This window comes from Naegleria lovaniensis (genome assembly GCF_003324165.1).
Source record: "Naegleria lovaniensis strain ATCC 30569 chromosome Unknown tig045, whole genome shotgun sequence".
Lineage (NCBI taxonomy): Eukaryota > Heterolobosea > Eutetramitea > Acrasida > Naegleriidae > Naegleria > Naegleria lovaniensis.
The window spans coordinates 286,818-299,599 of record NW_025407867.1 but is presented as its reverse complement, the minus strand read 5'-3'; the positions used below and the strand labels follow the sequence as shown (position 1 = coordinate 299,599).

Sequence of the window (12,782 nt, the reverse complement as noted above, 5' to 3'; positions counted from 1 at the left end):
GTGAGGAGATTTTCCAAGCAGAAAACATATTGAATACGATTAGTGAAGAGTTTAACGATTTATACATGTTAGAACGAGCCATGAAATCGAAAAATCCGCTCGTACTGAGGAGATGCCTTCAAAATGAAAACACTGCTCACAACTCTTCCGATAGACTACACACTCTTCGCCAGCAAGCCAATACGCTCTTGGATGAACTGGAACGTGAGTACCAACTTGTGGAGGATTTGGAATCACTTGTTCAAAGTAAGGACATGGATAAAATTCTTGACTTGAGAGAGAAATGCCAACATCTTCGACACATATCTGCGGAACAGGTGTTGAACGAGTGTGATAACTTGATCAGACAGTGTAATGAGAGCGTACTGTATGTACGTAATTATATTTCGGGCACATACTGTACAAAGAAAGAGCTGGAGGATTATTTGAGAAGTAAAACCATTTCCAAACAAGATAAGATGTTACTACGTCAGGAATGGACACGCAGCACAAGTAAGAAGATGATGGACGATCTGATTCACGATAGTCAGCTGTGCAACATCCTCAGCCTTCAGAAAACCATAGACCATACCAAAGATTTTCTTTCAGACATTGGAGAAGAACCTCATTTTGAAAATAAGGATATTTTATTAATCAAACTGCAACAAGCTCAAGAATTAATGACACAATTAGAGTCGTTGAAAAATGTACTGTCTACTGAGATATTGAATGATCAAAATTTGGAAAGTATCAAGAAGGCCATACAAAAGGCGTCCGAAATGAATTGCCTCGAAGAAGAACGTACAACAGCCCAAAACAGGGTCCAGTTATTCATGTATGCAAGACAAATACTTGACAATCCAAGACCTGTATTGAAAGATGTTGATAACATCTTGCAACAAGCGCACTCTTGGCAAACATTGGATGGCACGACGTGGAAATCACTTTGCTCGCTTAAGCAGCGGTTGACTGATGAAGAGCTGTTGAAGCAAGACATCGAAAAAGCATTGCACGACAAGGACATTTTTTCTCTTCAATATTGTCGTGAGAGAGGAAAATATTCTAACCTCTTGGAGGAGTATCGAAAGCAAATCGATCTGGTACTTGCACAGCAAAAACATGCCAAGGAAGACCTATTGGCCCTCACAAAACGATTTGTTGAATTGAAGCACATCGATGAAAAGGAGTATCTCAAGTTCAAAGATGTTCTTCCTGAGAAAGATATTAACGCACTAAAAGAGATGGCGTTGAAAATATGTCAGCAAAATCAAGAACAGGAACAATTAACGAATATCATGGAAAACGAAATTAAGGAACAAATTCAAGAGCATGAAAATCAATTGCAATCATTGAAAACCATCTTGGAAGAGAAGCAGCGAGAAAAGGAGTGTATTCTTGAGTCCAGCACGTCATTGGATCTCGAGATTCAACGGTTGAACCAAGAATGCGAATCTCTAAAACAAAAAGCATTGGAAGCCACTCTAAAAAGAAATCACATTGAGCAGCTGAAATTAGAAAATATACGCCTATTGCAAGAACAGCACGATAGAATTCGAGATACTGAACAACAATTAACACATCAAGAGGATGAAATTTTGGTTAATAGCAAACGTATTGAGGATCAAGTCATAAAAATCAGAGAGTACGAAAAAGAGCATGAGAACGTGCAAAAGCAAATGACGTCTCTGAAAGACGAATTTCTGTCAATTCAAGCTAATTTGGATATTGTCATAAAACAGCTTCAAAACGAGAAGTCTAGTATGGATATTCTTAGAGAGGAATTGAAGCACAAGGAGCTGGAGGTGATATCGCAGAAAAATGAAAAGAACACACTCATGGAATGTGTTGCACAATTACAAAAAACAAGTAACCGTTTGAATGAAGAATTGAGCAATCTCTTATTGGAAAAAGAAACCTTACGTAATGAGGAAATTAATACCAGGAAACAGTTAGAATCAATCCAAGCTATTTGTGCTATCCAATTACAAGATATTGACATGCTGAAAAATGAAATTAGAAGGTTGGAAAAAGAGAGGACAAACATGGACTTGGAGAAAGAGGCTTTGAATTTAGAGCTTAAAAACTGCTTTGAAAGTTTGTCTGCAATACAAAACTCCATGGAGCTACAGCGGCATCAACTGGAAGATTTGAGGGAAAAGACTCATGCTAGAAGCACAGAGTGTATGGAATTGGAAGCATTAATTCAACAAGAGCAGCTGGCTCTTAATGACAAGCAACTGTCACTGCAAGAACACTTGAAACAACGAGAGAAGCTAGAAGAATTACGAAACTCAGAGGAACAAAAGCTCACTGAAGAGATCAAGCTTTGTGAAATATTGCATCAAGAGGTGTTACAATTAGAACAGATTCGCAATGAAAAGGAAGAGCAGGCAAGGGTAAGACAACAAGAAAAGTACAACCTGGAGCAAGCGTTGAAATCCAATCTAGAAGAGAGATTTGAAGAGGAGAATGTACAAATCACTCACTTAAAGAACAATGTAAGAAACAAGAGGAGGAACGACTGTTCTTGGAGCAGTTTACTCAGAGACGAAATTCAACGGATTGAAAACCAGAAAATACTGAACGAAAAAGACTCTTAAAGACTTAAATAACCAAGCGTCTAGATTACAAGTAGATATTCATAACCAAACCGCTAAAATTAATGAGCTTCAACACTCCCTTACTCTCAAGAAAAAGAGGTATCAGTATTGGAAGAACGTCATGCAAAACTATTGGAACAGTTGACCAATCTCCAACAATTGATACAAAAAGAGGATGAAGAATTCAAAAACACTCAGGAAAGTATTTCTATGCAAAAAGAGTCTAATCAGAGTGTTATTCAAACACTCAAGAAGCAACTAGAGGAAGAAGAGAATTATTTGTATGAAGTAACAGATCTGATACAGAAAAAAGCCCAAGAAAATAGTGTGTTGAGAAATGAACTTACCCTTCTCAAAGAGCAGCATTTGGATTTAGAAACACTTCATAGAGAACAATTAGCGATCAAGGAAGAATATCAGAAACTTGACATTCTCAAACGTGAGCTAGCTCAAAAGGAGACAGAAAAGAACCAAATAGAAGTCGAGATGGAGTACATTTCTCAACAACGAAAGCAACTAGAAAGCATAAAGACAAAGGAAATGGAAGAGTTAAAACAATATCAAACACAACTATCGGACAAGCTGATTGCAGAAGAAATGAAAGTCAAACAATTGGAAGAAATGATTAAGACGAAAGAATCTCAGAAAGAGTTACAGACTGAAAAGCTCTACAAGAGAGAGACGGAATTGCTTTTGAATTGGAAAACAAATATAAGGAGCAGGAAGAAAAACTGAAATTGCTTGAAATTCAAGAGAAATGAAGCTACAAGATGAGGAAGACCGACTTGTCAGAATACAAGAAGCATTGAAACTTAAAGTGGCAGAAAGAGAAAATCTAGAGCTAGAACTAGCTCAGGAAACGAACAAGACATCACAATTATTAGAACAACAGCAACGAGATAACGCTGAAAAACAAGATCTTCTCCACAATTTATCTCAAACTCATCGCGTACTAGAAGAGCAACATGACCACATGACGACATCAATTAAGAGCTTGGAATTGGCCTTAAACCAAAAGCAACAAGAAAGGCATGATTTGGAAGAATTGTTGCGAAAAGAGCAATCCACACTTGAAGCAGAACGCAAGCAACTAACCGAATCAGAGCAGCAAAAGAGCGTACATCAAGAGAAGTTGAAAGCATTACAGCAAGAACATGCCACCCTTACATCTCTTATTAAAAAAGAAGAAACAGTGCTGAGAGTTGAGAAGGAGAATTTGAAGAGGCTGCAAAACGATATTCAAACTCTTCAGAGAAAACAATCTCAATTGGAGGAGGAAGTAAAACAACGGAAATCTATAATGACCAGCGAGGCAACAGAGCAAGCGAATGGTCACTTGACAGCAATTCTGAGAGAGTTCCAAATGATTCCAATGTCGAAGTCGTCACGACGAATAACGTCAAGATTACAGATGAATCTCCACAATCATCAACAGAAGTGACGACTGCATTCAAATCTCCATCAATGGTATCCGAAGAAAAGAGCGTGCCACCCGAAAAAAAGAAAGCCATTCTCCAAGTAAGGTCAACAAAAAGCCAACCCCAGCCCCAATTGAAATTATTGACTCACTTTTGACGGATCTTCACAAAAAAGGCATCAATGATGAATTTCCACAAGATGACAAGAAGCACTATATTCTACCTCTCAATTATGATCCTCTCATTGTGATGGTACAGCAATATGCATGCATTTTATGCGACAAGTGCATTATGGGAAAGGGAGATTTGTCTCGATTTTACCACATGGTATTTCCCAAGTTGTTAGAGAGCTTGGCTTCTCACATCAAATCCGAACAACATGACATGGAAGCGCAACAGAGGTACAAAAAACTTTTTACCAAATTGAGGCACGTTAAAAAAACCTTCTCTGAATTTGAACATGTGAAAACCTTGGAGGCCTCAAAGGAATATGCAACCTTGTCACTTCTCTTTATATTTTATGCATTTATTTATGGAGTATTTTCGAAAGAGTTTTGGGATTATTATTGTTCTGCCGTGGATTTTTTGAAGGAGCATTATGAAAGCTCATCAAGTCTCCTCATGAACGCGGATTCACGTGAGGATTTACTATTTTTGGTGAAGAAACAATCAAAATTCAAATGTATACTCTCTGATTTCGAGACTGTTGCGGACCATCAAAAGGAAGTTGCAGAGCTATTACTTGTGGATCATCATAATTGTCATCAATGCTTATCCATGCCTCCATTGGAAAGACTGAAAGGAGTACTCTATGAAATTCGGCAAGTTTGTTTCAGGAATAGTAGTAGTGGTGGTGATAGCATGAGTGGACAGAATTCTCAAGCCATATCTGAATTGCTTCAACTTAAATTTACTGCTAGCTTGTTATCTACATATGAGATTGGTTTCAGACAATTCAAATTCTTTGGTCGATATTTCTTTTGGGATTATTTAAAGTTTTATCTTGAAAAGGTTGCTACCAAGCAGAGCTCGAATGAAACCTCGACTTTGATTCAAGAATTGTATCAACATGCTAATGAGAGGCTGACTTTACTCGTATCCAAAGAACCAAATGATTTAAAGTTTGCCTTATTTGTGAGCATGGCTATCAATAAGAGAAAACTCGAAGAGATTTTCACACCTCTGTTTACCAATCCTCAAATAGCTGAATATTTTTCGGAGGACGCGATTGTACGCTCTGACAAGGTGAAAGATGTGCTTTGGGTGCTTGCTCAGATTGATTCTTTCACCACTCTACCAACCATCGACATTTCACAAATGAACAATATGCATTTTGATTATGCAAAGGGAGCTTGGATTGGAATGCAATAGTACTATATCATGCCAACAATCATTAAAAGTTAGATTCAAGATAAGAGCATAATTTATTCGTTGATATTTCTCTCAAGCAAAAAGTCACACAATTTCTTATCCATTTGACAAATGTGAGTTAATAACCAGTCAGTTAAGAAGTTGAATAAGTCTAATGAAAAGAGGAATGTAAACATAAAGAATTTAGCAAAAGAACATACCTTGACCAATATTATCCACTGTCATGTTAATAAAATCGGTTCTTAAATTGAAGATGGTCTTGACAAAAAGTTCATGTTTTTCTTTGTGAGCTTGTTCGTCCTCCTCCACATAGTGATACTTTTGCATCAGGTCTTCCTCCTTCTTAAAGTGAAAATCTGTATACTCTACCAAGTTGTCGAACACGCTTCCAATTTCATATCTCATGTGACCATCTTTTACGGCCTCTGCTAGTTCATTGATAAGCTTAACCAATACTTTATGTTGCTCATCAATAATATGAACTCCGAGAGCATAACCTGGTTTCCATGGCATGGCAATGTCGGCTCCGAATAATAAATCTGTTATGGTGTGTCATAGTTGATGAAAAATCTTATTAACAACAACACCTTACTTACCCTTATCTGAGTGGAAAACAAATTCTGGAATATCATCAATATTTGCTTTCTTGCGTCCAAGTAACGTGGTTTGAGGTCTAGGTTTCTCAACGGGTTCGGAAGACGAGCCGTTTTCCTCTCCGTTTGGCTGAGTGGTCGTTTCTGCTTTGCTTTGATCCATTGATTCGGTATTCTTTGGTTGTTCCTGTTTTGGATTTTCCTTAACTTGTTCTTTTGAGGGCTGCTTGGCAACTTCTACTGGCTTTTTGGAATCAGCCGAGTTCTTGTTATTTTCAGAGGCCTTTTGATCATTCATACTTTTATCCACACTACTCCTCACGCCATTGTTACGATTGTTCGCATTTGATGATTTATCAATACTCTTACGTGAGTCGGTGCTCTTTCGTACGTCTGTGTCCTTTTTCGTTGAGGACTTTCTTCCAACCGATAGTGCTGAACCCATTATTGGTGAGGATGGTTATATCTTATACGCGGAATGATTTATATTTACAGGAAACAAAATGATGATCTTATTCAGAACTCTTGAGAAACGGATTTTTTGGTCTAACTCTGATGAAGTTGTACAATTAAGAGAAAAGAAGCCTAATGTATTACTGATGATGATGATATCCAGTGGTTGAACAGAGATAATACTTGGGATTTTAGCCGAGCGATGATTCTCCCAAGTGTAACCGTCAAAGGTAACTGATGCAACAACAATTTTTTTTTGTAAGAGATTTTTTGTACTTGGCGCCAAAACGGTCCAAATCGTAACACTCTTCCGAAAGAGTCACCAAACCCTCAAATTTAGAAATGTATTATTCCATTACTCGAACTTGAACCATCAGGGTACCGACTGTCATTAGTGATCTGACCTTAACGATGAAGAGATTGGATCCGCGTGGGGATTGTTTCAACCTGAATCGGAGGGAATTTGAGGATTGGAATTTTATCTTTGAAATTCCGTCCTAAGGAAATTGCCTGGAATTTATGCGAAATTATTACATACGCAAAATACTCCTCTCATCAACTCCATGATGGAATGTGTTGATTTGTTCTCTCAACAATAAAAATCAAATAACGATGACGAACACGTCCTCCTCCTCATCGGATAGAGCTACATCAACAGAAGTATTATCAGTAGAACCACTCGACATGGGTTCATCCAATCATCATCATCATCAGGATCATCCTATTCATCCAACGATCGTTAGAGAAACTCGGTCCGATAGCTCTGCTTCCACGACATCATCCAGTAGTACCACCACTTCAACTACCCTCCTCTCTTCATCATTGGCCAATAAATCCTACTCGGATTTGGTCGTTATGGAATTGAATGGTGTTGTTTCTTCAACCACCGATAATGCTTCAAGTATACATCATCATCATGATGAAAAAGTTCATCATCATCTTCCAACTGCCAATATTATCATCCATTCTACTCAACCTCCCAACAATCAAGAGAATCAGGATTTCCCAAAAAAGAAAATGGAAGAAGGAGAACAACTCCTAAGCTCTCTCTCCAAAATTAGTACCACGAAACAAAAGCCTCACCTCGATAATCAATTTGCACATACTCAAGTGTGTGTTTGTCCTGAACCGTTGTGGTCACAGATCCGAGCCGATGTTGGTGTGATTATTGATAATGATCCTGGTGTGATATTTTGTGTGACAATATTTTGTCGTATGAAACCAATGGTTACCGAAAATGCACATGGCTTAATTAACAATTTCTTTTATTTAACATTAACAATTTCTTTTGGGATATTCTTTTCTAATTACACGAATATTTATCTCATTATTACAATATGCTCTTTATTTTATTGCACTATTGTATTTTCTTTTATATTTTCAACAATGAATTGTTGTGTTTAATGGAAATACTAAAATTGAAATGAATTCGAAAAATCCAATTACCCTTTCATTCATCAGGAGTGGTCATTGGAGAAACAGCAATTGTAGGAAATTATTGTACATTATATCAAGGCGTCACACTTGGCGGAACATCTACCACGAAAGGCAAAAGGCATCCAACCCTGGGTGACAATGTGCTTGTCGGCTCCGGTGCCAAAGTATTGGGAAATATTGTCATTGGGTCCAACGTAAAAATTGGTGCAGGCTCTGTGGTTGTCAAAGATGCTCCCAGTGATTGTACACTCGTGGGAGTTCCTGCAAGATGTATTAAGGATAAGAAGCCAACTGTAAATACCAACAACTCGAATAATGAGACTATGACTGCGACATTGTCAAATGGAGAGCAGACACTTCATACTGAAATGGATGCATCATCTTCTACAAGGATGGAGTCGGGAGCAAATTTGTCAACTATCTCCAATGGTGATCAACAACCCTCAATAGTAGAAAACCTTAATGATGGTTTGTTGAATGGGCACAACACCGCTGTAACAAGTACTTCCTCCTCATCTCAAGGTCATCATCCAAAGAATTTAAGTATTGACACCAAACATGCTCCACCTGCAACCACCACTGCAACGGATGAACAACACAAAAATTTCAACACAGGTGTCATGTCACCCACGACGGTCATTAATTTCATGTTAAATGCATTTACTAAACAACAAGAAAAGAAGAATATTGATGCAGGATCAACCGTCTACCAATACGACGATATTGATGCTCAAGCCATTCGTGCCTTATATTTGAGAGAGAAGAGATTGGAACAAGAACTTGAACGTTTAAAGAAAAAACTGAAATTAGCTGGTATTTTTGGAGACAGTAGTGAGGATGAGGAAGGAGGAGGAGACGAGAATCAGCAGAAGTCGAAACACTCCATCACATCCTTAAAGAAGAGTTCTAGAAAAAAACAAGTGGCCACTAGTAGTGCAAAGAATGACACGACCACAACTCTTGGTTCTAATAATGATGTTGCATTGACAGCTGAATTAGCACTCGTGCCATCCGACGCGTCTCGTGAACCATGGACCTCATCCTCAACACCAACAGGTGCATTGGTGGGTTCCAACAACAGTGGCGATTATATTCATCAAATTGCAGAAAACGAAGAAGAATGTTTTAAGGTCTTATTTGAAAGTACTGGTTCGGTGGAGCTCGTCGACGGTGGAGGTATTTAAGACGACACCATCTTGGTGCTCGTAGTACTAGATGAACTGACGAATATACGTATGTTTTGTTCATTGAGTTTCCAATACATGCATGATGTATTAAATTTACATTGTATCGAATGACAGTTTTCTCCAAAAGTGTTCTTCAACAGAGCATTATGGTGTGAGTGACATTTTAGGACAGTTTTGAGCATCGAGTGACCAATTACCCAGTTTAAAAAGAAATCATTATTATTGACACCAATTCAATGTTCATTGGAAAATGATGCAACCATATGTCATTGTCACACCCAACACAACCATCCAACCATCGTCATCTCTTGAAGAAATACCACACCATGAAATGAATCAAGACACACATCATCATGAGGAAATTTTGGAACACAAGACCATTCCCGAACAACCTCACGAAACAGCTGTACAAGGAACAGCCATGACCACGATGGGAGAATATGGACAACTCGATGCCGAAAGTTCGAAACCAGTGCTGCAGAGAAATCCTTACATTTCATTACTATTTCATAATAAGAGATTTATGATGATTTGGATGGCAGGAGTATTGTCTGGAATGGGAAATTATTTTTCGGAAATTGGTGAGTATTGGATATTGGGTTTTGATAGAAATACTAACCTGATGATCATGCATGACTTTAAAATTTCTATATTTGGTAAATGAAAATGTCACAGGTGTCATTTATGAAGTAGAGAATCGAGCAACCTTTGGTTTTGCCACAGGTGCCCTCTTCATTTCCATCTTTGCTCCATCCTGTCTCGCCATGCCTCTCGCCGGCGTTTGCAGCGATCTCTTCGATCGCAGAATTGTCTTGATCATTGCCAACATATTAAGAGGAATCGTCGCCTTCTGTCTTCCTTTCGGATTTCTCATTCAACATTTAGGAAATGGTCCCTTATTTGCCTTTTATTACATGGAAATGTTTTTCATGTTTTTCATCAATGCCTTTTACGATGCCTGTCGTGGTTGTTTATTACCACTCGTGGTCGATCATCATGATTTAATTGCATGCAATGCATTGGACAGTTTGACATGGTTGTTTTGCTCGTATGCAGGTGCTGCTTTGGGAGGATTGATTCGTGCTAGTTTTGGATTATTAACCGTCTATCTCATGAATGGAATGTTATTTGTGTTCGCTCTTGCCTTAACCATTGGATTGATGTGGTTTCCAGAGTTGAATCCTCCGAAACCTGCCAACACTCCGAAAGGTCTCGCTCTCGTACGACACAGTATTGTGGAATTATATCAAGGATTTAAATTGTTATTGGGAGGAAGAGGTTATTTATTGAGTTTTGCAGTAATGAAATTAATTGGAAGTTTTATTTGGGCGAGTGTGGAATTTATTAATGTGAAAATTTCAGAATTTCCAATCGTTACCATTGGGAACAGTCCTGAAAATACCAACACGATTGCGTATTGCTTATTTGGAGTAGGTTCAGGAATTGCTCCCATGTTGTGTGAATTGATTTTGGGAAATCGAATTCGAAGATCGTTGCGAAGTGCGTTTTGGTTACGTTTCGTCATTCTCATTTGTTTCTTATTCCTTCCATTAGGATTTTTATTAATGACCTTTACCATTCACGTGTCCATGTTCATGATTGGAAGTTTCATATTAGGATCTGCTGCTGGTGTCATTTGGGTGTACAGCATGTCTGCCATTGAACAATTAACACCAAATCATTTTTTGGGACGTGTCACGGCGTTTGACATTTGTTTTGGATTTGGAGCTGGACAAGCATTGGGTGTCATGGTCCCTTCTCCATTGTTGTATGATGTAATGGGGTTGAAACAACCACACTTGTTGGCATTGGTTATGTTTTGTTTGGGTTGGGTTGTTTTTGTGTGTTGGGTGATTTGGTTTTATTTGACACGAAATATTAATCAACATTATCATCAAGAAGTGATGCAGAGAGAGGTGCATTCGGGAAATGTGGTTAAGGATTTACCAAAGAGATAGGAATGGGGGGTTCATACAGCAATCTCGAGAAAAAACCTTAAATGTCAAGTGTCATCCGGTTAAGCGTGCGTATTAAAGAGTTGGACTTTGAGTTTCGGTAACTGCAAAGTTTTCATTTTAAAAACAATCCCAATTCATATTATCTATTTCAAAAAAAAACATACAAAGAGTTCCTCCATGTCTTCACCTCGCTCCATTCCACTCCTTTCGATTCAATTCATTCCATCTGACAAACGTCAACACATCAAACAAGGTTGGCTCGAAGCTTTTCACTCTCACCAACACTTACCTCGAAATTCTCCCCTTCGAGTCGTCAATGAAGATTGTGTGGAACGAAATAACAATGGATTTGCAAGTCATCCTCATCAAAATTATGAAATTTTCACATACATGTTGAGTGGAGAATTATCTCATTACGATTCCATGGGAAATGCACATCGGTGTCGTTTCGGAACGGTGCAATTTACCTCCGCCGGAAGCGGAATGTTTCACTCCGAAATGAACAAGCATCCGGAATGGGATTGTAAATTGTTACAAATTTGGGTCAAACCAAGAACGTTGAATACACCTCCTAGGTATCAGAAAATTGAATTTTCAAATGAAAAGAGGTTGAATCAACTCTGTCTCATGATTGTTCCAAAAGAATTAATTTCTTCCATTCAACAAGAGAATGACAATTTTCCAAATGAGGAAATTATTGGAATGGATCAAGATTTCTTTGCATTATCGAGTTTGTTACAATTCGGTCATCAAGTTCGACATGAACTGAGAGCTTGTCGAAGATTATTTATTCATGTTCCATTTTGGGGAAATAATGAAAAATTTCATTCGAAAGAAAAACTTCTTCAAATTATTATCAAGAAAGAGCTGAATGAATATTCTGAAAAAGAACAAGAAGAACCATTGATTGAACTTGGTCCTGGAGATTCATGTTTGCTCACGAATGAAAATGTTGCCTTGTTTGGAAAGTCGCTTGAAATTGTTTTCAAAACGAAAGAATTAATGGATCAAGCCTCTCGAGAAACGACAAATGCCATTGATTCCTTCTTGGAATTTGTCGTTTTCGATATGATTGTTCATTCCAATTCTTCTCATTAACCCAAACATTTGGAAAAACAATTTCAACCATTTGTGTGTGAAAATATTTCAAATTGTTTTTTTACTGAACTTGACACACTGAACATCAACAACAACATTAAACCTGAATCAATTCATTTCCTTGATCCATCTCATTTCCTCGATCATTGTTGCCAACCAAAACAGATCGATCATCCTTTCGATTATTTTCATCGACTGGTTGAGGTGCTATTCCAATAGCACTTCCTTTACCAGGTCGTCCCAATTTTGGTGGTCTTCCATGACCGTGATGGTCATGTTGACGATGTTTCGAATGAATGGTGTTGTAATGACCACTGACATGATCACTCAATTCATCAAAAACATCATGACTACCAAGAACGTTGTTGAAAATGCAAAGAGTGAACAATAGAAGGATTAATAAAGCTAAGAGTTGGAAGGAACGAACTTGCATTTTTTTTTTGTTTGAAACGTGTTGTGGATTGTAATGGTTTGATTACAATTATTCCTCGGCATAACGGCGCTGTTGGAAAAATGAGCTTGTTGATTAAAAGCTCGAAACTTGCTTTTCATTCGTATCCTTTACACCATTGAAGCTTGGCCCAATACACCATCATGAGTTTGCAAAATGGGATGATTTTCCTTGAATCTGAATTATTTAGCTCCAGGTCATGTCAAAAAAACAAATATCCAAATTCGTTTCGTTGAT

General features: G+C 38.0%; 7 protein-coding genes across 7 annotated transcripts; 5 read left to right on the top strand and 2 right to left on the bottom strand.

The window, feature by feature from the left end:
* Positions 1 to 65: 65 nt before the first annotated feature.
* Positions 66 to 3,314, top strand: C9374_010825 (uncharacterized protein; the record flags this gene model as incomplete). Its single annotated transcript, XM_044686412.1, has 2 exons — positions 66 to 2,477; positions 2,721 to 3,314. 2 exons carry the CDS (start codon positions 66 to 68, stop codon positions 3,312 to 3,314), a joined length of 3,006 nt encoding a protein of 1,001 aa, XP_044543715.1.
* A 22-nt stretch (positions 3,315 to 3,336) lies between these two features.
* Positions 3,337 to 5,368, top strand: C9374_010824 (uncharacterized protein; the record flags this gene model as incomplete). The annotated part of the gene is made up of 2 exons (XM_044686411.1): positions 3,337 to 3,962; positions 4,015 to 5,368. 2 exons carry the CDS (start codon positions 3,337 to 3,339, stop codon positions 5,366 to 5,368), a joined length of 1,980 nt encoding a protein of 659 aa, XP_044543714.1.
* A 53-nt stretch (positions 5,369 to 5,421) lies between these two features.
* C9374_010823 (uncharacterized protein) lies at positions 5,422 to 6,406 on the bottom strand (the record flags this gene model as incomplete). Its single annotated transcript, XM_044686410.1, has 3 exons — positions 5,422 to 5,519; positions 5,569 to 5,907; positions 5,965 to 6,406. 3 exons carry the CDS (start codon positions 6,404 to 6,406, stop codon positions 5,422 to 5,424), a joined length of 879 nt encoding a protein of 292 aa, XP_044543713.1.
* Positions 6,407 to 7,026: 620 nt separating this feature from the next.
* Positions 7,027 to 9,035, top strand: C9374_010822 (uncharacterized protein; the record flags this gene model as incomplete). The annotated part of the gene is made up of 2 exons (XM_044686409.1): positions 7,027 to 7,597; positions 7,876 to 9,035. 2 exons carry the CDS (start codon positions 7,027 to 7,029, stop codon positions 9,033 to 9,035), a joined length of 1,731 nt encoding a protein of 576 aa, XP_044543712.1.
* A 253-nt stretch (positions 9,036 to 9,288) lies between these two features.
* Positions 9,289 to 10,996, top strand: C9374_010821 (uncharacterized protein; the record flags this gene model as incomplete). The annotated part of the gene is made up of 2 exons (XM_044686408.1): positions 9,289 to 9,619; positions 9,714 to 10,996. The coding sequence occupies 2 exons, from the start codon at positions 9,289 to 9,291 to the stop codon at positions 10,994 to 10,996; spliced, it is 1,614 nt and encodes a 537-aa protein (XP_044543711.1).
* Positions 10,997 to 11,173: 177 nt separating this feature from the next.
* On the top strand, positions 11,174 to 12,094 carry C9374_010820 (uncharacterized protein; the record flags this gene model as incomplete). Its single annotated transcript, XM_044686407.1, has 1 exon — positions 11,174 to 12,094. The coding sequence occupies one exon, from the start codon at positions 11,174 to 11,176 to the stop codon at positions 12,092 to 12,094; it is 921 nt and encodes a 306-aa protein (XP_044543710.1).
* Positions 12,095 to 12,191: 97 nt separating this feature from the next.
* On the bottom strand, positions 12,192 to 12,527 carry C9374_010819 (uncharacterized protein; the record flags this gene model as incomplete). Its single annotated transcript, XM_044686405.1, has 1 exon — positions 12,192 to 12,527. The coding sequence occupies one exon, from the start codon at positions 12,525 to 12,527 to the stop codon at positions 12,192 to 12,194; it is 336 nt and encodes a 111-aa protein (XP_044543709.1).
* Between the last annotated feature and the right edge of the window lie 255 nt (positions 12,528 to 12,782).